Source organism: Anopheles moucheti, chromosome 2, assembly GCF_943734755.1.
Source record: "Anopheles moucheti chromosome 2, idAnoMoucSN_F20_07, whole genome shotgun sequence".
Lineage (NCBI taxonomy): Eukaryota > Metazoa > Arthropoda > Insecta > Diptera > Culicidae > Anopheles > Anopheles moucheti.
In genome coordinates this window covers 29,089,285-29,117,182 of record NC_069140.1, presented here as the reverse complement: position 1 = coordinate 29,117,182, position 27,898 = coordinate 29,089,285, and the positions used below count along the sequence as shown (strand labels likewise).

The following is a 27,898-nucleotide window of genomic DNA, read 5'->3' as shown; positions in this document are numbered from 1 at the left end:
GAAAAAGAGAATCGATTACATACCGCATAATCAGAAAAATACAATGTAAGCCAGGAATTGTAAACAACGGTTAATTTGAATTTTTTCCACTGACAGCGGTTTGTTTACGAGATCACTGTGTTTACATTCCTGCTGCCTCGCTCTGTCGTTTGCTAACAAATGACAGCAGTATGGTAGCATTTTCACGGTAATCGCTGGAAAACCCGGAAAGGTCTTCTGCTTGCAAAGTACTACAACGAATCTTAAGTGAATAGCATAACCATCAACCTAGTGAAGGCAGACTTAACGGTCGCCTGTGTAGCGCCGAAAAAATGTCTTCCGGACGGAAGTGTAATAACTGTGGAAGTGCCGATATCGAGGTCGACAATGCACGGGGCGATGCCGTGTGTACGAACTGTGGATCGGTGCTGGAAGACAATATCATCGTATCGGAGATCCAGTTCGAGGAGAATGCACATGGAGCGGCCAGCGCCGTCGGACAATTCGTTGCGTCCGATTCGCGCGGTGGAGCTACGGCGTATGGAAAGTTTCACGTCGGTACTGGAACGGAATCGCGCGAAGTTACGCTACGGAAAGCTCGTCAAGGTATTACCCTGTTGTGCAGTCAGCTGCGGTTGAACAACCATTGCATTGAAACGGCCTGCAACTTCTTCAAGATGGCCCTTATGCGCAACCTGACCCGTGGTCGTCGAAATTCACACATTTATGCGGCCTGCGTTTATATCACGTGCCGCACGGAGGGAACGTCTCGTAAGTGATGGGAGTTTGAGGGTCCGGTTTGCTTAAAAGAATGCTGAGCATGATTGTTAATTGTCTGTTTTTTAGATTTACTAATCGACATAAGTGATGTGCTGCAGATTTGTTGCTACGAACTTGGAAGAACTTACCTGAAGCTTTCACAGTCGCTTTGTCTCAATATTCCATCAATCGGTGAGTAGTGGAAACTTATTATTTATGTTTGATTGTCATAAGTATGTGGAGATTGGTTTGATTGCTCCGAACCGTTGCCCTAGGTAGTAAGTGTCCTTCACATTGTCCATTGGGTGGGTTGGAGATCTTGGGTAAAACGATTCCTTGAACCATTTGAAGAGGGATTTTCACCAGTTCCTCTTCATCGCTATTTCTCTGAGATGGTCTGCTGGTCAAATGCAACTGGTCTCGACTGACACTTTCTCATAATAAATTCCGTTTTGTTCATGTACTTCTTTACTGTTGGGCCGACGGATTCAGTGTACAGGAAGAACGTAGAGATCAGTTTTTAGATTCCGTTCCATATTATATTGGCGTGTGTTGACGGATGGCCAGCACATGCTGTATTCTGTTTTGCACACTAGCCTTTCTCCAGAAGGAAAACGTATTGTAAACGCTAAAGTGGCTATATCTAACGGATATGAAGTGCCTTACCATGTTAAACTTCTTTGCTCCGTTATGACGCCTGACGTACAAACAAAACTTCAATAGTTTTGGAAGCGGCTATTACAAATTCATTGGTTACGTTGTCAAATTTTGTCTTTGCCCAGTAGGATACGACGAAACAATGCAGAATCCTGCATGATGTGGCAGGAAACTCGTATGTTAAATCACTAAAATTTGTTAATATTTGTAGTGCAGAAATGCGTTCTACTACGAAACAATAGCATTCGTTGAAGTTTCGACCAATTCCACTACACAAATTTTGTAACGCATCGATAGACAAAGAATCATTTTTCAGTATGCATCTACTATAATTTATTCGTCTTTCTTGTTCAAATTTTAAATATATGTATATATATATAGATCGCATTTCAGTAATATCGTCTGCGATAGTACCATAATGGTATATGTTCGTGGTTGTTTCTTTCCCGCTTCCACTGTACTACACTCCGTCAGTGAAGAACACAAGGCATACACGCAGTAACATGGACTGCGATCTACTTACGCACATCCGCTGATTTCTAGCTGAAATCACATTCCGCTGAAAGGATGATTTGATTTTAATTTTATAACCATTCAAACAAAATGTTGTTGCAATATAATTTTGATTCTGATAACACAAAAACAGAACGATCGAACATAATGGGCAAATGTAACCAATTTATCTAATTTGTTGTATGCCTTAATTTTGTTCGCACCTTGCGGCTTTGCCTCAAGTGCAGAATAAAAAACAAATGATAAGATCACCTAAAATGGAAACTATACTGTATGTTCGTCTACGGGGAGTTTGTGTATGCTTTAGGAGCTTACAATGTGTGCGTGATGTACGTGATCACGTACCCTAAATATCGTTACTCATCTGATTCCACGGGGAACCTTCAACCCCTTTTAACACATATCAAATGAAGTGCACTTTGCACGAGATTATGTGTGCTCTGTTTGTTAAGAGGGTACTGTATAATGCTCTTTCCTGTGTGTGTTTTTTATGTCATACCTTAGTCCTATCGCTGTGTTGTTGTATCACTTACTTGCTAAAAAGGAAACCGTTTTCTTTGTTCACACGCCATGTGTCCTTTCTTCTCTATCCACCCTGCCCCACTGATCCGGCACAAGCCGATCCTGCTTATGAATCTACACTACATCTGTGTGTTGTAAATCCGCTATTCCGGAGAGTAAGTGCTACCGATACTTGTGTTCAGACTATGCTATTATCCTTATCATAATTATCTGGACGCTGCAAATCGCCCCAGTGTAAAGTGAAAAGGGAAGCAGGGATAAAATTTCGTTCAGAATAGCTGAGTGATGGGCACTAACCTAACAGAAACTCAGTCATAAATAAAGAAAGCGTCTCACGCGCAATATAGAAAGAGGCTATGAGGGCGATATAGACTTCTTACAATTCTGTATTAATGCTAATAAATTTCATCTACAAAGCAGAATATTTAGCAAGGTTTAGAATTATGCCAAAGATAACGTTAAGAACGAGAATAAAACCGGAAGACCTAAGAAAAAAAGCTCTTTTAGAACCGATGCAGGAATCGTCGCTGCACCTGCGTGTTTGCATAGCTCCATTTCCTGTAAAAATCCATGTTTGACTATGCACTACTATGTAAAACAGAGCAAAAAGGGTTGAAAAAGTTTTTCGTTCTACTAACGAGAGATTTGTAATGATTAGTTGTCCAAGATCATCTCACCCAAAGGGCTAAAGCATATACATAAGTAAAGGACTTGTAAATGCTTGCGTTTTGCTGTCCTGTGCGTTTGTGAGGATTCAACATCAATGGTGATTTAGTTCCATCGTGTGTGTGTTCATGTGTGTTTTGTAACGAAAAATGTCTCTCCCGCATTCCTTGCTGGTGAGCTGAACGTTCAGAATTCATTCAGCTGATTCACCATTGTTGGCCAGTAACTGTTGCACCGCACCAACCGAGGGTTGCAGCCAGTTTGGTAGTCCTACACCTTGGTTGGCTGCTGTTGCACCATCATTATCACCCAAATTTCCATACGGAGCGACGTTTGATCGCTCACCATTGGCATTGGCTGGTGGTGAGCTGCTACTGCCTGCTCCCATCAACAGTAGTCCGCTTCCTCCAGCATGTGTTGAGGTGGAAGAGGACGATGTCGTGGTCGATGGAACGCTATTACCACTTCCGGCATTGTTACTAGACTGTTTACCGATCAAACTATCCTTACCGGGCGAATGGCCACCCGAGCTCGTGTGATTATTGTTGATCGTGTTATTACTGGCACTGGCAGATAAGATGCTGTTCTGCTGACTGACACCCATCGGTCCGTAAAAGATCAGCTCCGGTATCTGGCCGCCCTGGACGCCGGTTCCATTTGTACTCTCAGAAGAGCATTGAAACTGGAACGTGACCGTTCCGACGCTCACCTCGCTCATACCCTCCTGACCGAAGAAGCTAAGTTCCGTCCCGTCCAGCACAACCGAGGCAGTGTAGAAACACTCCGGTTCGATCTGTATCGGCGTTTCGAAAAACACCTGGAATGTGTTGCTCGAACCGTCCGAAAAGAATTTCGTACTGTTCTCTGCCAACACGCGACCGAGCCGTTTCAGTTCGATCTTTACATCGTAATCAGCAGCCCCGGTTGAGGAACCGTACAGGCCGAAGCCTACTATGAATATGCGCTTATCGACGGAAAACTGTATCGAATCGCATCGGCCCCGATAGCGCCACTGGTTGCTACGGTACGCACAGGACGCAAACCGATGGCACACCTGCGTCTTTAAGCCGGCCCGTGCCTTCACCGGAAACGTAAGCTTTGGCTTGTTCTTGGCGGTAAAGTTAAGAAAAATGTCGATTGTCTCCTGGTTGGTGAGTATGCCCAGCTGCGCCACCCGGTTGGCAAACTCTTCGAGCGTCATCGTCGGGATGCGTATCAGGTACAGGGCTTGGCCGAGCAGTTGCCGCTTGTTGGACGAGGTCGGTTCGATGTCCATTTTGGTACAGGCCGCGTGTGCCCAGCTGAGTGCCGCCTCGAACAGATGTATCTCCTTGCAGTTGAGCGTTTCCCGCGCTAGGATCGTTTCGAACGTTTTCAGATCGATGTCGACAAAACCGTCCGATTTGATGGCCATTTCCGCCTACGGAGTGAGAGAATGGAGAATAAAAGAAGGGGGGAAAGTGTGTGTGTGTGTGATGTGATGCAACCAAAGGGCCTGATTTGTAGGAACACTTGAAGGTGATGAAGAAGAAGCATTTTTGGTTTTGTACAAGTATTTTGATAATGGTGATCGTTACAAGGACAGTACGGTTTATAGAGGTAGAGTGCTTTACGTCCATGATAGCATTTTTGCTAGTGATCGTTGAAGAGAACGGTATAGATGAGAAAGAAAGAGGAAATACCCATTGAACCACACAAAACCATTGTGCAACGATCACTACTACGATCGACTTCTGTGGGATTGCTTCCCACGAGCTACGGAACTAAAAATACTTCGTCCACCGAACGACTAAACATAGGGTAATTGAAACTGCAATATTTTTGGTTGTTTTTTTTCACAATCGTTTCATTTCATTCTTCCGTTATCAAGCAAAGAAAACCTAAGATAAAATCTGATTACACAAACGTTCTGTGCCCTGATGAACCTGTGTGTTTTGTCACTGAGTATTTCGATTGACTCTTTTCACAAATATCTCGCAGTAGTAGGATAGGGAAACAACTTGAGCGGTAGTACACATTGATAAATTCGAATTCGATTATTGTTTGTAGGCTAGTGTGACCTTACTACGATCCACACCTGATCCAGATTTCTTCTTTTAGCTATCTGCTATCTAGTCTGTTCGTCTGCTGAAAAATTCTAGCCCACTCCTTTTCGGCCTACTTTGCTATTGATTCTTAGTCTTAATTTGATATGTTACACAGATGGAGTTTTTTTTTGTCCGATAAACGTTAATGTTCATTACGCGCGCATATACGTACACTGAGATACTTTTTCACACACACCACATACACACAGAGACCACAGTAAGAAATAAAACAAACCAAAAACAAAATTCACAACCATAGACACATTGAGATATAGAAAGATGAACATAAAAAAAAAAACAAAAGAAAATTAAATGTAAATCCCCATATTCCGCCAAATCCATCCGCGGTTTCCATCAAAAGCGTTACATTAACTCTGTCCGAGAGTGAAACAAAGGACCGAGAGATTAAGCCCTGTCCTGTCTAACTATTCTTTTGCTACATTGCAGACGAGAAACGAAAGTGTAATGGCTAAATCTAACAACTTAAAATATTGCAGTTTTCCTTTTCCATGTGTGGCTAATGAGCTCGTTCTAATTAAAAGCACCTGCAGCATGCTGGGTAATGGGTGATGAATAACATCTAAAGGATATATGGGTAATACGGAATATTACTTGGGGAGTGGTTCAGGCATATTAAGCGAATACGTTCAGAATTTCGTCTCGAGGTATACAATTAAAGCTACTTTCGTTATTTGCTACAGTTGTACGTTACGTAAAAATTGAGCTTCATTTCATGAAACTTTCACTGTTCCTTTTTGCTAAAAAACGGTATAAAGTTGTACTTGAATTTCCGTTCGTAATTAAGTGTGCTAGACATGGCTGTTTCAAGAAGCTTAGAACATGGAACTATCGGCGATAGTGACATATGAGCCAGATTACTTTCGAATTGCCTTTGAAGGGCACAAGCAGTTTCATTATAAGAAATTTAATAAGAGTACGACAAATAAGAAAGTAAAAAAAGCGTTAAACTAGCGTTGGGTGAATCTAATTCAGATTCATGAATGTTGGAATTTTATAAATGAATTTGCAGTTTTCCTCTGAAGATTCGCGAATCCTGATGAGATTCACGAATCTAATATGTATTCTGAATCTATAAGGATTCCTGAATCTTTTGAGAATTGACTCTTGCTCTGAACGATTTTTCAGAGAAGATTCATACGAAATACTCTTCTTAAAAGATTCATTATGCGCACAACGCTAGGAAAAACGGATTAAGAATCGTTTGCAGCAAAGTTGCTAGTAGCAACTCTTTCGCAGGAATAATAAAGAAAAGGTTACACAGCTACACATCGAAACAGCGAAGGATTAAAGTAGACATGAGCATTCAGAACGCTACAACACACGTTGCCCCCACTCGGAGGGATTGAAAGGTGCTGATAGTAGTAGTAGTAGCAGTATATGTTAGGGCCCATGTTGCCATGGAGAAAATGGATAGTATTTATAGGAGCTTCAGCTATCTAAGAGACGCAATGGCAGCTTGATTTGACATCAGCAATTTTTGTTGTTGTTTTACAATACAGATTCTCCGCACAGTGCAGAAACCGAATTTCCGGGCTCATTTGGTTCACAACCAGCGGAACTATTAATGCTAGCATTAGACATGGCCGTCGAGGCAGACGAACAACCCGAACTTTCATCTTCCTCCGGCGTTACCACGACCGGCGGGCGTGGATATCCACCTCCCTCATGGTTGTTAGTAGTAGGCGACGAGGGCATACTAATGCTACTACAGTTACCGAGGATAACTTTCAGCGTTGCCACACTGCTCCTATCTACAGGACGCAATAAGCTACTACTGCTGGTACTATTGCTACGGGTTCTATTACTACTGATGGCGATAGTGGTGGTGGTGGTGGTGTTGTTGGTGGTGATAGTAGTATCACAACATACCTGCGCATCGATCACCTCCCAGCAGCGCTGCATCAGCTCCGGCTCTTCGAACAAGCGCGACTGACTCAACAACAGGCAGGCGTTTTTCGCCGTAAGACTAGTTTCCAGATAGTTGACGCACGCCCGTGCCAGATGCGGTACGATGTACTTCTTTGCGACGTACAGCGTCGCCAGCACGTTGTCCGCTTCAAGCTGAATCTCATCACAGTACAGATACCTAACCATGGGTCGTGCGAATGATAGGGAACGTGAGCAGATTGTCTCAAATCGGTGCGTGACTCAGCACTACTTACTTCAGCATCGTTAGGAACGCACCCGGCTCCACATCCGGTACCTTAATTTCCTGTTTATTTTCGGCCAACCCACCATAGAACATGGCGTAGAAAACGGAACTTCCCGTCGCTAGTACATACTTGTGGGCTGGAATCGTTTGCACTTGTTCTGGGATGGGGTTAAGAGAACGAATATAAATTTGATAAGTGATGTACAAATATTCAACACACAAACACGCAAACGGGCATGATGGTAGTGCGGATATTGATTATGCAATCTAAACGCAGATCCTATGGCCAAAACAAAAAAAGAACTTACCGTCAGAACCGACGATGAACCGGATGTCGGCCATCAGATCATTGTTGAACATGGCGGCATTCCGTTCGCGTACGGTCGATTTGTTCGCCTGCCAGTTTGGGTCGGCCGTATCGGCAGCTGTTGTGCTGGAGATGACGCTGCATCCGATGGTGCCGTGTGCTCCGGTCCCAATCCCACCACCACCGGTCAGACAGAACGAGGTGGAGCTGAGGGCACCGGGTGATGCGATGGTTGGCGAGGACGGTCCACTGCAGGGTTGCGTCACCTGCATGTTCTCTAGCCGCACGTTTTGGCCACCCGCACTGGTGGCAGCAACACCGGCACCAGCGGCAGCACTGTTCTGATGGAACGGGGCCAACACATTGAACATCTCAACTGCAACGAGGCGAAACGTGAAGCAACCACATCATTTAGTACCAAACCCATCCACAACACTAAGTTCTTCTTTGCTGCTCGCACGAAGTACGAATAATGGAAAGGGCCCAAACGATGCACCGGTATGGGGTGGGGACGGTGCCAACGATGCACTGGAGAGGGCACAGGGTGTTTTGTCTGTGTCGTCTCTCGGCAAGGGGTGAAGAATGACTAGCACGATTCCATGCATTGGCCCTTTTTTGCGCATTCTAGTACATTATCATGATATGGGCAGGCGATGATGATGACGTCATAATGCAACGCTAGCTGCGATTAGCAAAAAAAATCCCAGTAGAATGAAAATACACACTTCGGCACATAGAACACACACACACATCATACAAACGAAGCTGTCAAAAAGGGCTGAAAAGGAATGGGGAGCAGAAGACATCATTCGATGTACCCGTCCCGCTCTCAAGCCTCCTGTAACTTTTCTCCCCCTGGGCAAGCGTTTTATAGATCTCCAACTCGGTAACATAAAAATTGATTTTTCAATCTTTGCCCCATTCCATAAACTTTAGGCAGCACGCAAACACATTGAGTGAAAAAGGGAAAAAGTAAATAAAAAGCTTGCTTACTGTTGTGGTACGGAAAGACGGAAAAAATTTGCTCCTCATTTCTCTTCATTGGGCGTTGCGATATTTTGGCGTACAGATTGGACATAGTACACAGGAAATCCGTGATCTATTGAAGCCGTTTCGTTCGCTTTTGGGAAGGAATTATATTTCTGTGCTTCCGTTGAGTTGCGTTTCCGTTTCGTAGATGCTGCTTACGCAGGCAGCTAGAATCCTTGTTTTGGCAGCTTACACCACACAATTTGCTTCGATTCCCCGTGTGTGTTGTGTCGAACACCACACCCTTTCGACTACCGGGTTTTACTATCGTTCTTCCGCACTGTTCGGCAGGGCAGAATCGGTTCGATGGGATAGGAATTGGGTTTGCTAAATTGCTATTAACCACACAGCTCCATTTTCTCACTGGGGCCAAGAAACACACTTCAGCACAGCACAGACAGCCATCTTAGTTTTTCCGTTTGCTCTGGGCGATATGAAGCAGTCAACACACTCACCCAGCAACTGAGAAGACTGCTGCGCGTCGATGGTTGTATGAAGAGAGAGAGAAAGAGAGTGCACGCGCAAAATGAAGAGCGAAAGAAACAAATGCTCATTGTCGTGAGTGGGTATGCGTGAGTTTTTTGCCTCTAAAAGAATTGTTTACATCGCTTGTCCATGTTTGTAAAGTTTCCCCGGTGCGCATTAGTATGTTAAATGTCATGCTTTAGTTAAAGAAATTTTCATCTAGTGTAGCGAAAGTATGTCTTGTTATCCACTGATTTGGCTTACAAAAGCATCCGATACGCAACCAAAATGCCAATCGTGTAAACAGAACGTTAACTGCAGTAGTGTTGGTGCATGCTGAAACTCTCTGCGTCGCTCGCTACAAGATATGGCACCAACACTCGCTTATCGACATGTCACACATTCAGAGAGAGAACAAAATGTCATGAAAGTGGATAGATGGGAGTGTGTGTATGTGGAATGTTGGGTGTTTTGTGTTTTGTTTTGATTCTCTTTCGCAGCGGTGTAAAATGCGTTTGTTTTGCGTGATGTATTGCGCGGGTTGCCTGCCCTTTTTTGGTACATGGATCAGATTTCAGCTTAATTTTGTTATTCCTTTTCCTAAATTTTCAAACATTATCAATGGACAGGGATCCGAGGGGTTTTTTGGACTTTTTCGATGCCTAATCTTTAACTTTCCATCTTGCTTCGGAGGGGGGCCCTTTTTATGTCTAAATCCATTTAAAATGTGACTGTGTAGAACTGTATTTGGCCGCCAAACATGTGTTTTGCCCGGCGGGCACTATCAAATCAAAACTTGCTCAGCGACTTTACGATAGCATGTTGTGATAAAATAGAAAAAAAAAAAACTAAAAACTGGAACACAACCTTGACCTTTTGTTGTGTCTTTGGTACGCGAGGCGGCACCGGTTCGCACACGGTTGAATAATGTATGGGTCCCCGGGTCCGTTCAATGTCGCGTGGCGCTAAAATATGCACCAGGTGAACTCCGGGTCCACACACGTGCTTCTGTTAAACAGTATAGCTATAAAACAATGTATTAATCAATGAACTTTTGAAAAAAAGCAAGAATGTACAACAGTTTGTTGTATTGCATTTGATTGTGTAAACATTATAAATTTTGCAGAACCACTTTCACACGAGAACTAACCGGAATGATACAAGAAGAAAAACTTCAAATTTCAAATTAAGTGTAATTTACTGAAAAACTTAGAAAAACTGCTACAAAATTCGAAATTGCTTTTGGAAAAAAAACATGGTAAATGTCGGAAAATTGTGTACTGTTCCGCTCGCATGTTTTAAAAATGTAAGAACAAGAACTACTACAAACGAATGGAACTGCTGTTGAAACATGTAAACATGCAAAGCATGGAAAATATCGGAAAATTGACTGTAGATACTGATAGCGCTAATGAAGCGTATTAGGAAAATGATGTCACTGCTGGCGAAATGACTGAATCAATAACAATGACCTATAACGCGATCGATTCTGTTCGGTAAAATACCTCTTCCAGGCCCATTAGACAACAATTCTCCCAATACACACGTGCACATAGACGAGTTAAATCGGGTACACTTACTTGGTATTCCACGTTCGCAGTTTTCCATCAGGTCGGCCAGCATGAGGTTCTCAAAGTTCCGCTCACCGTACTCGACCAGCGGATGGTATCGATTGACGAATCCACGGGCAGCTGCCCGCCGTAAACGGCGCCGTTGCCGTACACCACCTGCCCGGTCCGGTTGTCCGTTCCCTTCCCGGGTCGGTTCTTCCCCTTCCTCGCACTCCTCTTCGTCGTCGTCGTCGTCTTCTCCGTTGTGGCCCGTCTTAACGCCGAGACCCTGCAGCAATATCTTCGCACCGGTGTCCACCTTCTTGAAGTTATCGACCAAATCGCAATGGCTGAGCGTTGCGTACCAGGCGGTCGAATAGCCCACGATCCAATGCAGCACCTGCCGACCGAAGTGATCGACCAGTGATTCGTCCCGCTGCACTACCATCCCTACCACGTCCACCATGGTTGTGTCCACACGTACACCCGTCGCACACACAAAACCCACCCTCCCTCCCCCGGGCTACTCGCGAGCTCTACACACAACACACATTTACAGTGGCGCGAACCGTCGTGCAGTTGAGTTGAGCCGGTAAATCTCGCCTGCCTGTGTGCATCACACGCGATTCCGTATGCAGCTCGTGCTCTAGGAAGGTTTGTAGAATTGATAATTCACAAGTTTTACAAACACTGAACGGGACGTTTCGTAAAATTCACTACCGCTTCGCTCACTACCAAGCCGTACAATAAACACAATGATTCAGCGCACTGTGCGGCCGCCGTGGCCTCGCCAATCACAACACTCTCGCTGTCGCACCACGATTCAGTTGGCTGACTGCGCTTATCACTTCCACGCCGTCAAGGCACACAGACGCGCGTTACAATAATCGCCAACAAATCTTTCGATGCACTTTTGTCACGCCTGTCTCATGTGGCCGGATCCGCTCGGTCTAATCCGCTCCAATGTGGAGGTCCCTTTTGAGGTGAGATGATGTGACGGGTAGATTCCGGCACTACGCAGCCATTCCTTTACAGAAAGTGACAGTGAACGTGGTTGGGCAAACTGAAATGAAATTAAATGCAAACGCAAGATTGAAGTTGAGGCAATAGCTCATTAGATCCTTGCATCAGTTTTCGAACATTGTTATTTGTTTTTTGATACCCGGCATGATCGTATTGCGCACGATCACAATAGCACTCACTAATTGATATGCGTGTGTCCCAGTGGTCCTTCACAACGGTAACCAACAGGTGGACCAAAACAACCCGCCTCCCTGCCCCCCATTCACAGACAGCACTTAACTTAATCAAACCAGCAAAACAATAACAAAATGCGGTTTGAAATATCAAGGTTTGGACGTCGCTTTCTCTGTTTATCCTTTGCGTCCTCTGGCCAGCCAGCAGTGTGTTCTATGTGGCGTTCCGGCCCGACGACTACTGCTTGCCACTACACTACTCGTTCCGTCCAAATCGTTCTCGATCCGGGTCTCTCTCTCTCTCTCTGTGTATGTGTTCCCATTTCGCCCATCCAAGCCACTTGCCACTTCCAGAATCATCAGAACCAAAGCTAAATTTGCAAGCTGACAATGAATAAGTAATGGCCGGTGGGGCGCACACACACGCGCGCGGCACACAGCTGGGCGAACAATTGTGTAGCGGGCCGGTGCGGGCTAATGGAGCTCAATTTGACCTGGTTATTTGTTGTCGGCGGCCTGCAAAAAGGGTGCGTACCGTGGTGTCCTGCCCTGTTCGTTGGACGTTTGGTTGGTGGTTTGCACTGAAGAAATATATAAAAGAAAAAAAAAACATTCACCGCTAAACGATTGCTTATAATCAATTGGTGTTCAAAACTCCGGCTGATTATGGTGCGGTATTTGTGGGCATTTTTTTTTTTGTTGTTTCTTATGGTTCGGCGGTAACAGGAGCTCCGCCACACAAACTCGAACACACGTACGCGCGAGCTAGCACGAGGCCGACGGACGTTCACGATAATTCAATCCACGGCTGTCGCAGTTTAGTGTCGTTAAAAGGCGCGTAACTTTAGCACTGTGGAACTGCGGCCATTAGTAGAAACCGCTACGAATGTCTTGCAAACGAGATAGAGGGGATAAAGGAGGTGAATGGGTGCATACTGAACCGCCCGTTAGCTTGTTTGCCTTCCCACCGGCCCGGGGGGGTGGGGAAGGGTTGGGATCGGCAGCCACCCTTGATAAGTTGACCTCTGTCCGATTGATATGGGTGCGCATTATTCCGACGCGAAAACGGACGACAGTCGGCTATTATGTTTGAGGCGCAGAAGATAAGCAGATATGGTTTGTCGAGGCGCTTTACTGACTGCTTCGCAGTTCTAGCGGTGTCGACCATTCTTGCGTGAGAGATTGCACCAACGCAAATCTCAACTCCAATCTTATCGCTTATCGTTAGCCGTGCTACATTTTAGAAGCGTTTGTGGAGGTGTTTTCTGCTGCGACCATTACCATCATCACTACTTTGTTTAGTTTTACGTTCAATCATCAGCAATATTCCGGATAATCCACTACACTCTTCAAAGTAGTCATAGAAAGTTCCATCCCGGGGCTGGGGAGGAATCTTTGGAAAGCTTTATATATATATCAACGCTGATATTGGCGTGCTCTGGTGATATAGACCTCATGAGGTTTACAGCTCTCCTACGTAGCTGGATGTTTACCATACGATCGATTGATCCTTAAAATCCTTGGGTTAGATAGAATTGTGGCAATAGTCAGAATGATCGTGCTGACCATCAACCAGCTACTTCTGACGTACATACAGTGAATATTTGATTTTAGGTGAATGGTTCCTACCGACAACAACGTTGATGCCGAGACACGGCCTCTAGGGACTCCAATCGGTTATTCTAAAGTCTTGGGAGACTTCTCCACTGAAAGCACCTATCATGGCTGTTGAGTTGAGTTGAGTTGATGCTAGCACCAGAAAGGCCGGAATGTTGGATTCGTAGACGACAGTGCTCGATCATATGCAGTTCAGAGATTTGAACAGGTTACCCTTGCTCAATAAAAAGCTTGTAACTCTCGAGCGACCAGTTTCCGTATGTCACAATTGCACGGTTGTATAAACATCACCTCCACCACCCAAAGATGCAATAGCTTGTGTATGGCCATCCTCATACAAGTTCACGGACGTTCAGACGTGCAGCTAAGTACATATAGCGTCAGAATGTCAGCACGAGCTGTACGATTGCCTTCCTGCTTCCGGAAACGCAACAACAGCTAGACGGCAATGGTACCTTCCAGAAGGTACTGCAACCGTACGCCGTTGCGAATGGTAAACCGATCCTCTCGTACAAATATTGCGGTAGTAAAAACCAATGCATTGCGCCCAGACCCGGACAAATGTGTGGCAAGAGATTAATGGCCGCCGTACGTCGTTTGCGTCGATCGATTTCAAGCGATAGTGTTGTCCCGTACTAAGGCAACTGTGTTGGATAGTGACGCTAAACGCAAAGGAAAAGCCACTCGTTTAATGCTCACTCCCTACAAAAGCAACCGGCCCGACATTATGCAACCAGCTTTCCAGACCGGTGACAATTGTAGCCCTCTCCGTCCCCCCGTCTAATGTGCACGCGCATTGCGCAATGGTTTCTAATGTTCCTTGTCCCTAATGTACGTACGGTTTGAATGAGCCACGAAATGGGGTTTTATGATGCGATAAAACCCCCCCCTTTTTGCGCTGTCTCACAGAAGACTCACTAACCGCAAAGAGCGTTGTAAGTGATACGTCGTTGCGAGTGTTATGGGCCAAGTAGGGATGTCGTCGAAACAAATTGACCTCCACATTGATGCTGCGGCTCGGAAAAAGTGTCCCATTCCGCCACACGTGCCAGAGGTGTGTTGCTTTGCAGCGTTATATTGGTCCACCGGTGAGGGGGAAGAGAGAATCCCGACCGATCACGATCGGAGCTGATGTCGCCTAGTCGCACCACGACGCAAATGTTGTCACCGGTGCACGTACCGCATCGGTAAACTCATAAAGTTATGAAAATATGTGCTTTGCGTACGCATCTGCAATGTAATGTTGTGGCCGGAATGATGGCACGCACGTGTGCTATACCACACGTACAACACCGATCGGGATCGTGAGTGCACCTTGTGCATGTGTGTGCGTGTGACTGTAATTGAGTTGCATTGGCACGGAAATCGATTGCGTAAGGGGGTAATCGCAATGGGTTGGGCTGCTCTTTTTGGGTGGGTAGTGGCCGGGTACTTAAACCCGGGCCGATGCGTCAATGCGTGGCCACTGAGGAGTGGATTTTTTTTGTGCCGCCATTCGATAGTGACGTTAAAGTTGCATGTGAACATAAATGCGGGGTTTTAGTTGCTTGTTGCGTGCGAGTAGGCTTATGCATCTACTAAATGTTGCATTCTATACTATGACGGTATGACGGTTAGGAAATGGCCACAAATAAGAAGGTATTACAGGCCCAACCTATCACACTTTTGCCATGCCATGTGTGCTTGTGAGGAAATCGCCACCGTACGCCATGGTCCAATTCTTGCGTCCGCAAGCCACTTGCTGCCCAAATTTAATTATGTTGAAATGGCGTTTTTTTTGTTGCTTTTCTCTCTTCGCCTTCTCCTGCTGCTGAAATAAACAATCCCAACGCACGTGTTTTTGGTGCGGTCCCGTCACAAATGCAGCCCACTTCAGCCAATGCCGAACCGCTTACCATCAATCATCGTGCGTCGAGTTTTTGACGGATTTTCGGGGGATGCTGGGGGGGGGGATGTTTTTTCTTCTTCTTGTTCTTCTTAGACCACAGGATAAGTATCTGTCCAGTCAACAACCTCACCGGGCAAGAGTCTATTAACGATCAGCTGAGCGTTGTACGAGTGATTGTGCATGGCTTTACACTTTGGGGCGGCAAAAGTGTTGTTTCGGATCACCGTCCTCCCCCGTGGACGTGAATGTGGTCCCGTTTGCGGTGCTACCGGTGCTGACCTTTATCTTTACCCCTGCCCGTTTGACTTTGACATGGCTACTGGCTCGTGGCAAGGTTAAGACGGCCCCCGTAACCAAACACGATCAGCTCCGAACATTCCGATCTCCCAAGGCCGTCCACACGCACCCAGCACCGGCAGCATTGGGGCTGAAAATTATCTTATTAAAAAGAAGGAAAAAAAATCGAACTGCCGAAGTGATGCGATCGTGAAAGAAAACTCGATGGATGAACGAGAGACGCGCGAGACACAGCTACAAAATTGCTCGCTGGCATCTCAAGGACAAGATCTGACGCAGTTTTTTTTTGTTGCGTTCGACTGAATGTCTGGCTAGAGACAGAGGGAGGTAAAACGTCATGACTACAGCAGCGCAGATGAGGCGATGTGAAGGACTTCTTGGATGTGTTAACCGCTGTACCGTCGGAACCCCGCGTTGCCGAATTAAAGAATGGCATTAAATTCTTCCCCGGGTAAAACGGTGCGGAAAATACCGTTGTGTCACTGTTTTCGTGTACCGGTTTGTCACCGTGACAGTAGTGCTTGTGTGCGCGCTTATCCGAAATGGCACACGGGGGTTCGTCGCTTGTTGAAGTTCTTTGTTTGCGGGCGATTGCAGACGCCGAGCCATACGAGCGAGCGAGGTTGTTGCTATGTTTTACCGCCCTTGTTTCGGTTTTTTTTCTGCTCTTTGCCGTTGCCAGTAAAGCAAAACTGTGACACACAATTAAAAAGGGTTCTGTCCGTGTGCGGGGAGACGGTACACGATCATAAAGCGCGGGGGTGCCTATTTTGCGCCGTAGATCGTGTAATGGTAAAGCCGATCTCTCCTTAACCACCGTTCCAATCGTGGATTAATCAGTATGTGTGTGTCCCAGTAACGATTCCTTTCGATTCGACCAAGCAAACAAGCACGGGGTCAACGTGCTTGTCTGCGGGGTGATGCTGCTGGGGCGGTGTGCTACAGAACTCGTTTTAAAACGCCCCAGCCCCGGCTAGAATCATCTCGAAGAATGTTCTCGTTTTTCGCCGGCATAATTGAGCCCCACTCTGGTAAGCGTTTCAGAACGCAATTCGCAAGTTAAACGGTGATCAACCGACACGAACCAACGTTGACATCGTGGTGTAATGAACGCCACAAAGCTCTGCTGCAGAGAAGTTTGAGGAGTTAACAAAATATGGTCATAGATTTTTTCTCAGAGGAGAATTCGTGTTTGGTGTGCGACTGTTTATCACCTTTGTATGCGATCACCGGGTAGATCAGCTCACCAAACAGACCTTTTCCTATAGCCAATTAGTAAAATTGTTTGAGCTAAACATTCTTCAGCTTTCCAATTTGTGGGATTCTGCATATTAAACTGAAAAAAATCTCCCTTCACATGCTACTACACGATTACCATATGTTGATCAAACTCGAATTGTGAACGTTTTTTTTTGTTTGTTGTTGCCGTTGTTGCTGTCACAACTTATCCGGTCGCCGGTTTCGGTCGCATTTTTTTTTTTTTGGCTAGCTCACCCGGTTGCGGAGCAAGAAAGCTTGCGGTTGTTTTGGCAATGTCTTCGCATTTCACGGTCAGCTGGTTGTATTTTTCGTAGGCCGAGCTTTAGATCTTCTCGCTTTTGCTTTTGCTGGCCCACCATTGCCAGCGCACACCCGAGGTTGCGTCGTTTTTTTTTTGTTGAAGGTCTTTTTGGATACCCACACACCGTCTCCAAGGTTGGTTTTGATCTTGCCTGCGCACACTGGGTTTCGTGACGCCTGTGGTCGTATGGCGTCATGACTTCTTCCGTTTTAATTGAAGCGTACTCAAGCTAGAGTGCGCATCGAAAGTTCTTCAGCTTGTTGCGTATGTCTCACGATCGTTTTACAAGCAGGCGCTAATGAGGGGGTAGCTACACATTGGCCTGAGGATTGAACTTGACTTGACTCACTTCACACCCCGGGGTTTGGCTGGGGGGATCATTTGCAAACATCACTTCTTTCTCCTCCTGTTGTTGCTCCTTTCCTCTAGGTTATTAACGCGCTAAATGCGCCAAATTTTCCGCAAATATTGAACTCCATATTTCCGTAAAACTCTCACTACCCGCTCGATCTTAGTTTGTTTGCAAACCCATGATCTTTACTCACTTCTCAAAACACTGTTCGGTGTGGCACACCACCATCCCGTACGTTCGCTCCTGTTCGACACTGAAATAACACTGAGTATGTTGTTGCTGCTGCTGCTGCTGCTGCCAATGATTAGCAACACAGCAGCAGCAGCAGCCATTGCCGGCGCGCTCGTTCCGTGGGTATTTTTGCCACATCCCCTACCCCAAAACATTCAGCCACACAGTGCTCTCACACAACAACGCGTGGTGGTTGTGGCTGTGAAAACTGCCCGGCCACGCTTCGCTCCCGATGAGAGTGCGAGTCGTTATGTTTCCGAAGATGTTGGAGCGATACGATTCGGCCAAGAAGTTGATGATTTTCCGTCACCATATATGCGGTACGGTTAGCTGATCATCTCGATTTGGCTGGCTGAGGGATGGATGCGTTTGCAAACAGTGTTGCAACATGATTGCATTAAATTGCATAGGATTTCTCTCGCTCTCTGCATAATTGTGTGTGTGTGTGTCAGTGCTTCTTACTACGCGAAGGTTGAATGTGTTTTTTTTTGGTTTCAGAACTACACCCCGCGGGTCACGATCATGAAAAGCTCTCTCGCGATCGTGCACGGATGTTTGTCACGCCTGGGCGCTTTCATTCGTGCGTCGCGTCGTCCGGTGCCGGACCGCGCGACACTCCCCATTTCCTTTTGTGTTTCTTCTTTGTTTCTTTTGCCCCATCTCCGGTGGTTGAATTTGGTTGAGCGGATAGATGGATGATTTAATTTGAAATAAATTTAGCCTGACCTTAAAGCGAATGTAAACATCGCATTCGCTATCGATGGCGACCCCCCCGGTGTTTGGTGGTGGAGTATCGAAGGATAGTTTTCGCAACATATATAATTATATTCTTTATCATTTTTCATCGTTATTTTCAACAAACTGTCACTGACAATCTCTGGACGTACGAACCGAGCAGAGAATGCGTTGGGTAACTGTTTAACTCTGTGTGCCGTTTTGTGGTTGATCGATCACCAAAAAAAACAACAAACCTTGCTCAAGTTTTAATCACAATTTCAAGCTAAAAATCAGCAAACGATTTGCAATAGCGCTTAGTGTTTGTGTGTGTAGTAAAAGTAAAAGCTAACTAAGCTTGCAATTTAGCATAAAAGCTTCTTTATTATGCAACATTAATTTCCTGCATCTACTACACCACAGACCGGAACCGCTGTGGAAGCGGACCGAAGCAGGAACTGAGCTGAGCTCGGTAAAACTGCATCATTGCATGAGAACTAGTTGTGCACCACCGTGGTTCCATGGGAATGTTATAATGCATCGTGTTCGGGGTTTCTTTGCTAGCCACACACTTGCACTTTTACTTTTCTCGTGCAACCCGTTTATGGTGTGGTTTTAGCATTTGAAGAAGTCCGAGTTTCCCTTTCCTTCTCTCTCTGTATTGTCTGTGTGAAAACAAGTTTGCTGTTTCCGAAAGGGTTTCCGATAGAACTTTAAATTGTGAAAAAATACACACACAAATAATTCACGATTATAATCAGCACATTATTCTTATGCGAAGGATCAATTCCTGACATTACATTTAAACACATGTTCAGCTATATTTAGTGTTGGTCTTGACGAAAGACATCTTACTGACTCAAAATTTTCTAGCACTGGATTCGATCGTACCTAAAACTAGTTTTTCTATTTGCGTTTTGATGTTTTAAAGGCTTAAACAGTTAAAACTTTAGGTACAAATGGACAAAAAAATAGACTAGCACTTTAAGGTAAAATTGTTTACTTAATAAAAAAATAATCACACGTTATAAAAAGGTTTAAAAAAAGGGATTTTTATTGGTTTGACTCGTGATGAAACATGTTTCTCATAATTGAGAAATGTAAAACAAAATTTAAATGTGTTGTTCTTGAAGTAATTTGTTAAGAAAATACAAAATCGATGTAATAAAAATTACGACATTATTAGTAAATAAAGGAAAACCATAATTTGTATTATGTTTTAATTTAATTGAGCCTATTCAAACAAATTCTTTCGTATAACTGAACGTCGAATAATTTAACTTACTTACTTATAGTCGCTTTACAGTCTTGGCCTGTTGCAGGAGTCCGCTCACGTTCGAGTGCCTACGTCAGCCAATCTATTATCCCGGCCTTTCTGGCGGACTCATCAACTCTATCTATTATCATAATTTTAGCCTACCTTCTCTGTCGATTGGGACGACTCAAAAAGACTTTAAAGGCTAGATCGTTCGGTGTCATTCTAATGACGTCAGGTTGTCGTTGTCCATCCACACATATACCGGGCCAAAACTCTAAATATCTAAGCTCGCAGCTAAGAGGGTTTCGTCAGTTTTGGACAGAGTCGATGCCTCAGAGGCGTATGTAAGTGCTGAACCCATATAAATTCTATATAGTCCCGATAAGTTCGTTCGTTTTGACAGGTGTATTGAGTGGAAAAGTTTCCTCAGACTGTAAAAAGGCACCGGTTCGCAGCCAGCATCTTAGCGCGTATCTGACCTGATCTATGATCCAAGATTGGTGAAAGTGTGCTCACCTATCTGTACGTCACCCCTGCGTTAGTTAGGATTTGTTGTGCTGTTGTCGAATAATTCATCACTCGATATTTCTACGATTTGTTTGACAGATACCGTCTTAAGACATAAGCTTTTTCTAACTTAAGATACGATCGACCCCAATGATTGGTCGTATGTTTCGAAAATACACGAACGACTGCAAGGCCTCAAGACGTTAATAAAAACAATACCCACAGGAAGTAATCGAGAGGTGTCAAATCGCACGATCTTGGAGACCGAACGGGCTCGTCCGTTTCGCGAAATCGGCTAATCGCCTAATGTTGATGTTGTTGAAACACCACACCTCGGACCGGGGTCAATACCATCCATATTATTAAACACACAAAAATTAGTAAGCATGGTGCGGTAATGATCCTCTTTGATCGTAACGGCGAAGAATCGATAGATTTATATCTGCTACGACACTGTTGCTCACAGGGTCGATCTTCTCGTACAAATTCCTTCTACGTGCTAGATTCACTGCATAGCCCACTAGAGAGTATGTGAATTGAAATTCCTCGAAGAATTCACTGTAATAAGTTCTTCTAATTTGTCAGGGTTACGGAAGTGTGAACCATACAAATTGTGCATGGTAGAGCCACGGTACAAAAGCTATTTCATGTTTACGATGGTATATGACTTTTATTGACCAGTTTAATCGGTACTAGTGTTAGTGCTGTATAACATATGAAACAACTTCCTTCAATAGCGCTGTAAAAGAGGGCGGTAATAACATCGTACGAACTGCGATTTAAGGCGATTAATAATGGTGGAGTTTTGATTAACCTTTTTTTTATGATATAATTCGCTTCCTTAAACGTAGTCTGGTTTATATGGTCTTAACCTTGTCGTTTATTAGATTTTCTAATTAATTTATCATTTCCTTCAAACTTGTTTCTTACTTCAGATCCCTGCATCTACATCATGCGGTACGCAAACAAGCTCGAGTTTAAGGAGAAAACGCACGAAGTCTCGATGACGGCGCAACGGTTAGTGCAGAGGATGAAGAAGGATTCCATACACTCCGGCAGACGTCCTTCTGGATTGTGCGGTGCAGCATTGCTGCTAGCCGCCCGCATGCATGATTTCAGCCGTACACCCAACGACATCGTACGCATCGTAAAGATACACGAATCTACGCTGCGCAAAAGGTTGTTCGAGTTTGGTGAAACACCCAGCAGTGCCCTGACGGTGGACGAGTTTATGGCGGTCGATCTGGAAGCCGAACAGGATCCGCCGGCATTCAAAGCGGCGCGCAAAAGGGACAAAGAGCGCCTGCAGAAGCTGGAAGAACAAACGACCGAATTCAATCAACTGCAGGCTGAAATAGATGCTGCGCTCGATCGCGAAATGGTGGCACGTACCGCGAAGAAGCGCAAACTGAAGAAAACGGATTTTGATGAACAGCAGGAAACGGGTCAATTCATCGAGGAGTCCACGATGGATGTGATACAGGAGTGTCTGATAGAGGAAACGGCTACAAATGAGGTCGAGGACAAAAGCAAACCCATCATCCCGGAAGGTATGCGACCGGATCTGCGAGCGATCTGTGCGAGTAATGATACCGAGCGGCACGGTGTGGAAGATGCCGTGCAACAGGAAGATGATCTTGGGAATGGGGAGCTCCTTACCGACGATTTGGATGACGATGAGATCAATGGGTATATTATGACGGAGGAGGAAGCACGCACCAAAAACGTACAGTGGGAAAAGCTGAACGAAGAGTATCTGAAGGAGCAGAAGCTGAAAGAGGAGCGGCTGGCCAAGGAACGGGAGGAGGGCAAGCCGGAGAAGAAGAAGCGTCGCACGGTGAAGAAAAAGATGCTCGGTCCATCGTCATCGGCTCGGGAGGCCATCGAAATGATACTGCAGGAGAAGAAAATATCGAGCAAAATCAACTACGATATACTGAAGACGCTAACGGATTGTGAAGGTGGCCCCAGTGCCATTGCCGCGATGGCCGCACCCGTACATGCTTTGGAAACTAGCATTGAGATAAAGGGAGAGCCCGAGATTGCCAACGCACAATCACCTGTGCGTTTAAAGCAGGAAAAATTGCTGCCTGCCGCCTCATCGTCCGCTGATGGGGTCGCTGCCGCCGGTCGTGGCAGTTTGAAGCCAACTCCCAACTTTGGTGCCTCCTCGAGAAGGAAGCATACGGCACAGGCAACCATGCCCGTTGTGCCGGCGGGCGTGAACGACGAACTGACGAAAGATCCGGAAGATGGAACGATTAAAGCGGCTCAAGGTAAACGTGTGACATCACTAGCATTGACATTGGTTGCATGCAGATGCGTTTTGATTTGACGGGCGTTTAGAAGATTTGGTTTTAATGCTAGCTGTTTTCTCATTTACAGACAACATCGATGATTATGATGATGAGGCCGATGGCGAACCGGAACCAGAACCGGAACCGGAGCACAAATCGCTGGCGGACATGCTTAACACTGGGGACGATGATGATTATTACGGTTACGATGACGATTACTAAAGCGAGATCATATGTAATAATAAGGGCCCAGTGATGTACATTTTGTTTATTGAATTTTTTTTATTACATGACAGGTTATATTAGTGATTAGCATTCAGGTGTATGTACAAAAATATGGAATGATCTTAAAATTTGAAGCTATGATTGGTTTTAGTATGATTATAATTAGAGCATCCAGGGTTCACAATTACGAAAAAATCCTTCTCAGCACAACAGGGTGAACGATGTAGGGTTTTAGATTGAGGCATTACCATTTCTCATGTAGAAATCAGCAGTGTATTAAGTAAACTTAATGCTATAATATTATTCTGTACAGTAATTCCATTTTAGATCACTAGCTTCATCATACATCGCTAGGAGAGAACTAACACCACGATAAATGGACACAACAAGTAGCTGCCCACGTTGTTGTTAAACAGCGGATGAATAAAATATATATTTTTTTTTTTGTATTTAGCATCACAGAATGTTATAACACGAAGAATCCGTAAAGAAATGTTTAAACAACTCACAGCTTGCAACGGAAAAACGTCCCGGTAGGGACCAACGCCACATTTCAACTGATGATGAATAGAAGACTATCAGAACCTATTGCTACCACAAAGGGTCTACGCAAAGGAGATGGGCTAGTTTATTTTCTCTTAAACCTAGTGCTGGATAGGGTCATCCGTGCCTCAAAGGAGGAAACTTCGGAGATCATCTTCTATGAAGTTATTCAGATACTGGCAGATAGGTGATCGCATTTTCGAAGTCGAAGACGAAACATGGTCAAAAGGATTTTTGGATCCGTATGTGTGGAAGGGCAATGGATGAGCTTTATTAGTTATACCACAAAAAAAAACACGTGAAATGTTTAACCGTCTTCGCAATATTTCGAAAATGGATTCAAAAAGACGTTTCGAACATCATGCTTGTTCGAAAAACACTGTCAAACTTCGGCAGTCGTCGGGTGCAGTGTTATAGGCCGAGGAGGTGAGAAAGAAAGGAAGAAGGGGCCGTGAGAGTACCGGGCTTTCATTCTCTCGCGACAACGATGATGGAAGCGCTCTCGCACAACGGGATTGCGCTTCTATCACAGCTGTGTGCGTTTCTGTGAGCAAAAGGTAAGAACCTTTTGTTCAGCACGGACGCTTTCCTCTCCAGCGAGGTAAGTACTTTCGAAATAAGTTGTGTAGGAGTTTGCAAAAGGCAAATGGGTGCATTTTCCCAAACGTGGAACAGTGTTTCTGTATGAAAAAGTGTAAATGTGAGATTCGTAATAGTGCCGATGCACTCTTTTCGCAATCATATTCCCAGTGTATAATGGTGATGCGTCAGAGACCGAAGCATAATTCCAGCCTCTTCTCATCGTAGCATGAATGGTGAAGATAATATAAACAGCACACAAACACACCACTACATACACCGAGAGCTCTGTGGAAATTGGTGTTGGTTCTGGTTCTTCCGTCCTACCTATTGATGTCTTTTCATTGTGCCGTCGTAAATATTTTAAAATGAAATATTTCCTCTTCGTGCATGTGCTTTTGGACAGATTTTAATAAAATTTTTTTTTCAATTAAAAAGCAATCGTAACATGTGCGCTTGTGTGTGTGCTTGACGAAACAACATACACTGTGTTGCGTTGTGCAGAAAATTATTGTTTTGGTATCGGGATCATCGATTTTCTCATCATGCTAGGTGGAGAACGAAGAATTTTCCATTTGTGCAATGAAAACACATAACAGTAATGAAACATTTGATTCTTCCCAGTACCATTACCCTACTAATACACTTGCACCGTGAATGGCGTAGGAAAGAGATTTTTCTTTCTATTTATTTTCTCGGCTTAACAGACACAGCGACGCAACGCGACACTTTCGGCTTAAAGAAAATTGCCTTCAATTTTGCAGTAAAATCATTATAAAAAATATATATGTCATTTACGATCCATCTGTGACTCCATTGTTTTGCCAGTATTTCCGCGTTTGTGGACACGCTCCATTTTTCGTACAATTCAGCCAGGCTCATAATCCCTTTCCATTTCTCTTTTTTGTCGGTTTCGTCCCCCGGCATCGTCGCAGTCACCATAAGCAGCAGCAGCAGCAGTTCCAAGTGTGCTTCAGCGGTAGCAAAAGTGGGCATGCTATTTATAGTGCTGCGAAAGAGTGCATTTCGTTACGGGGGTTTTGCATCGGTCGCAATCCATCTCGCATCGGTGTTTTCTGTGCCGTTGAGCGAAGGAGAAAGAAAGTAAGCGAAAAGTAGCGAAAAAAAGGAAGGCAAACGGGCAAGCAACAGCAGCAGCAACAATAGTAGCAACAGCAGTGCTTAAGCCAGCAAGTGTTTTTCTCCATTCCGTTTTCCGTTTGTAATCCTAGTATGCTGTGCTAAGTGTGTGTGCGTGTTTGTTGCCGCACCGTTCTGTGTTGTGTTTGTTTTGGTATCTCACCGTAAAGCCATTTGTGGCGACGACACATATCCTGCAGAAGTGTTTCAAGCGTAGGAGTGTAAAAAAGGGCAAAGTAAAAAAAAAGGTATATCCTCATTGCACTTCCAACTGCACACGAGCGCAATCCTTTCTGTGGCGCTTTGTGTGCTAAAAGTGTGCGTGTGCGAGCAATTTGCATTGCGCGTGTAGTTGTGTGTTGTGCATTAAAGGATTCGCTTCTTATCCGCGAAGCAAAACACCAAACCCGTGTTTGGCAGCGAAAGGAAAAGCCTACTACTTGGGTGCATTGTGTGCAGTTTTCCTGCCTACTTTGTTTTGGTTTTGGTGTGAGATAGTGGCTTCTCGAGAAAGGAAATTTTGTGAGCAGCTGTTGTGTATGTGTGTTTGGTGTACGGTCCAGTGTGCGCAGTATCAATGCTCGTCCAACTTGTGGTGGTGTGAGTGTGCTTCATTGCTGTGTCCTGTGTGAATGCGTTATGCGGCTGCGGTGCAGTTTGTTTCTGTGTTTTTCTTTTCGGCTAAATGAAAACAAGTGAACGATGCAAAGTAATATTTTGTGAGCAAAACATATTAAAGGTGATCGTGTTCGTTACCAGCAAATCTTTCGTTTGTTTGAATTGATTCGACATAAGTACGGGCAAAAGTGAAAAAAGGAGATCCGGCTGCATTCGTTTCTAAACATCGAAAGTGATCATTGCATTCCCGGAATTTGGTTTTCCATTCGGTTCGCGTTCATTTGTTGCTACCGAACACACAAACACGCGCGCGCGTTAGCCAACCCCGACCCAGCCGTTCGATCGTTTGTCCATATCGGGGGGTTTTCCTGTGTTTTTCTTTTGTTTTTTTTGGTCATTAATAAGTGCGATTCCGCGCGCGCCACCATCCCCGGTGAGTGCGGAACGAACTGCATCCCGTACACAATAGGCTCGGTCGAGGAAGAAAGCATCATCGTCGGCATTACGGAGACCAACGGAACAAACGTCGTCGAAAGCATGGTGAAACGGTAAGGATTGCTGGAATTTATTAGATATATATAATTCTCTCCTAGCCACACTTAGCCACATTATACGACTTGTGCTGTTTTTGGAATGTAAAAAAGGAAACAAAAATGTATTCTTTTTCCTCTGTGTTTTTTCTGTGTGGTGGTTCTGTTTCCCATTAAAGCCATCACATCCCATCAAACAGTTGTCGCAAAAGCGAAAAAATACGAATGGAAGAAATCCGATACACGGCACTGTGGTGGCTTGTGTGCCTTGTCCGGTCCGTGGTACCGCCTCCTGTGAAACCTTAATTTATTTTTTATTCCTTACCTTTGTGTGCCACTTTCGAAACGGAAAAGGTGGATTGAGTGTGAAAGTGCGGACCAAACAGGCATCACCGAAGGCAGAAAACATGGGACAGAACTCGGGACAAACCTCTCCGATGATACGCTTTGGTTCGGAGGAGCCTTCACTGTAATCGAAGCCTTATTCTCTATCGTTCCTTTCGTTGTGACCCGCAGTGCACGACAAGGTCCTTCGAGCGAGACTGAGAGAGATAGAGAGAGAGAGAGCGGTATGACACCGGAAAAAGAGCCTTTTTGGTTGGAATAGGGATTGAAAATACCTGCCTACTAGGTCGGGGTACGTTCGATTGCTTGAAGAAGGTTCTTGGAGAAGGGAGTTTTAGATTGGAAGTTATTGAGGAAAGCAAAAAAAAAAAACCGGTGAATAGTTATCAATAAAATCGTTTTCCTTTCAGAACCTTTCGGAATGAAAACCATATTTCAAATTGCAATAAAAGTTTTTGTTTTAATAGAAAAGATCTAATACATCAATGGAGTTTTCGATCCTTAAGGGTTCAGGGGGGTTCGATCCTTATGGGTAGTACACTATGGAGATTTTCAGAAATTTACCTTAACGATAACCGAATACAAGGTTGAAAAAAAGGAATACAGACGTTTGTTGTGCTGTTTGGTGGCAGGAAACCATAATTTGTTGACTTAAATTCTGCATATTATTTTTCGACCACTACATTAAGTATTAGCTGACAGTAACGTAATGATCGGGGGGTAAGCATTAAGGAGGTGGCGCTTTTGAATAGCTTGCACAATACGGAGATTTTTCTAAAAGAATTTAAAAATGTTTTCATAAAGATAAACAAACCTGCAGGTAAAATGGCCCCGTACAATAACAGGAAATTTTGTGTAGAACTTAAAAGTTTAAACCGCGTCCAAATCGGACGTCTTTGAGTTCTGTCGTTCTCCACGTTTGAAGTTTGGAGTTCTCCACGTTCCGAGCGCAGCGACGCTGCGTTAAAGCACGATAAAGTAGACACCTCAAAAGCAGCTTTTATTCCTAAATAACTTTTCCCTCTTTGCTTAAACTTGCAGGTTGCACTAGTTCTTTAATTCACAATTAAAGCAATTAAAGTTACGCTTCTGCTTTCCTGCTTAGTGGACAATTTTATGTGCCAGGTGATGTTGTTTGTGTTACGATAAACAGAAACAAACTTACCAGCAATTACCAAGTGCACCAAGTTTGCTTTAGTCTTTCGCCACACAAACACACGCGATTTGTGGTAGGAGTGCAGAGCTATTATTGATTGTTAAATTAATTTACGTTACATACGTGCTGTTACAGCA

At 44.6% G+C, this 27,898-nt stretch overlaps 3 protein-coding genes across 4 annotated transcripts in view; 2 read left to right on the top strand and 1 right to left on the bottom strand.

Annotated features, from left to right (window-relative positions):
- Positions 1–311: 311 nt before the first annotated feature.
- LOC128309923 (transcription factor IIIB 90 kDa subunit) lies at positions 312–23,229 on the top strand. Its single transcript, XM_053046434.1, has 4 exons — positions 312–750; positions 826–930; positions 21,264–22,604; positions 22,714–23,229. Exons 1-4 carry the CDS (start codon positions 312–314, stop codon positions 22,845–22,847), a joined length of 2,019 nt encoding a protein of 672 aa, XP_052902394.1. The 3' UTR covers positions 22,848–23,229.
- LOC128309922 (BTB/POZ domain-containing protein 6-B) lies at positions 1,721–11,173 on the bottom strand. Of its 2 annotated transcripts, none has more exons than XM_053046432.1 (5): positions 10,738–11,173; positions 7,665–8,039; positions 7,367–7,514; positions 7,074–7,290; positions 1,721–4,516 (listed from the first exon to the last, which is right to left on the bottom strand). In XM_053046432.1, the coding sequence occupies exons 1-5, from the start codon at positions 11,171–11,173 to the stop codon at positions 3,290–3,292; spliced, it is 2,403 nt and encodes an 800-aa protein (XP_052902392.1). In that variant the 3' UTR covers positions 1,721–3,289. The 2 variants fall into 2 exon arrangements, with proteins under 2 accessions (XP_052902392.1, XP_052902393.1); XM_053046433.1 differs by lacking the exon at positions 10,738–11,173 and adding an exon at positions 8,657–9,114.
- Positions 23,230–26,155: 2,926 nt separating the features above from the next.
- Positions 26,156–27,898, top strand: part of LOC128309925 (protein pellino) — a 33,990-nt gene continuing 32,247 nt past the window's right edge. Inside the window, exon 1 of the mRNA XM_053046437.1 lies at positions 26,156–26,278. Within this exon, the coding sequence (XP_052902397.1) occupies positions 26,268–26,278 (11 nt within the window). The 5' untranslated portion in view covers positions 26,156–26,267. The remainder of the gene's footprint in view (positions 26,279–27,898) is intronic.

Bases quoted from the DNA above. Each gene is read 5' to 3' on its own strand.
- LOC128309923 (XM_053046434.1), top strand. From the start codon at position 312: ATGTCTTCCGGACGGAAGTGTAATAACTGTGGAAGTGCCGATATCGAG. The intron at 931-21,263 runs GTGAGTAGTGGA...TTCTTACTTCAG, and splicing joins TCTCAATATTCCATCAATCG to ATCCCTGCATCTACATCATG. The intron at 22,605-22,713 runs GTAAACGTGTGA...TCTCATTTACAG, and splicing joins AACGATTAAAGCGGCTCAAG to ACAACATCGATGATTATGAT.
- LOC128309922 (XM_053046432.1), bottom strand. From the start codon at position 11,173: ATGGTGGACGTGGTAGGGATGGTAGTGCAGCGGGACGAATCACTGGTC. The intron at 7,291-7,366 runs GTAAGTAGTGCT...ACCCATGGTTAG, and splicing joins GCGTTCCTAACGATGCTGAA to GTATCTGTACTGTGATGAGA. The intron at 4,517-7,073 runs GTATGTTGTGAT...CTCACTCCGTAG, and splicing joins GGGAGGTGATCGATGCGCAG to GCGGAAATGGCCATCAAATC.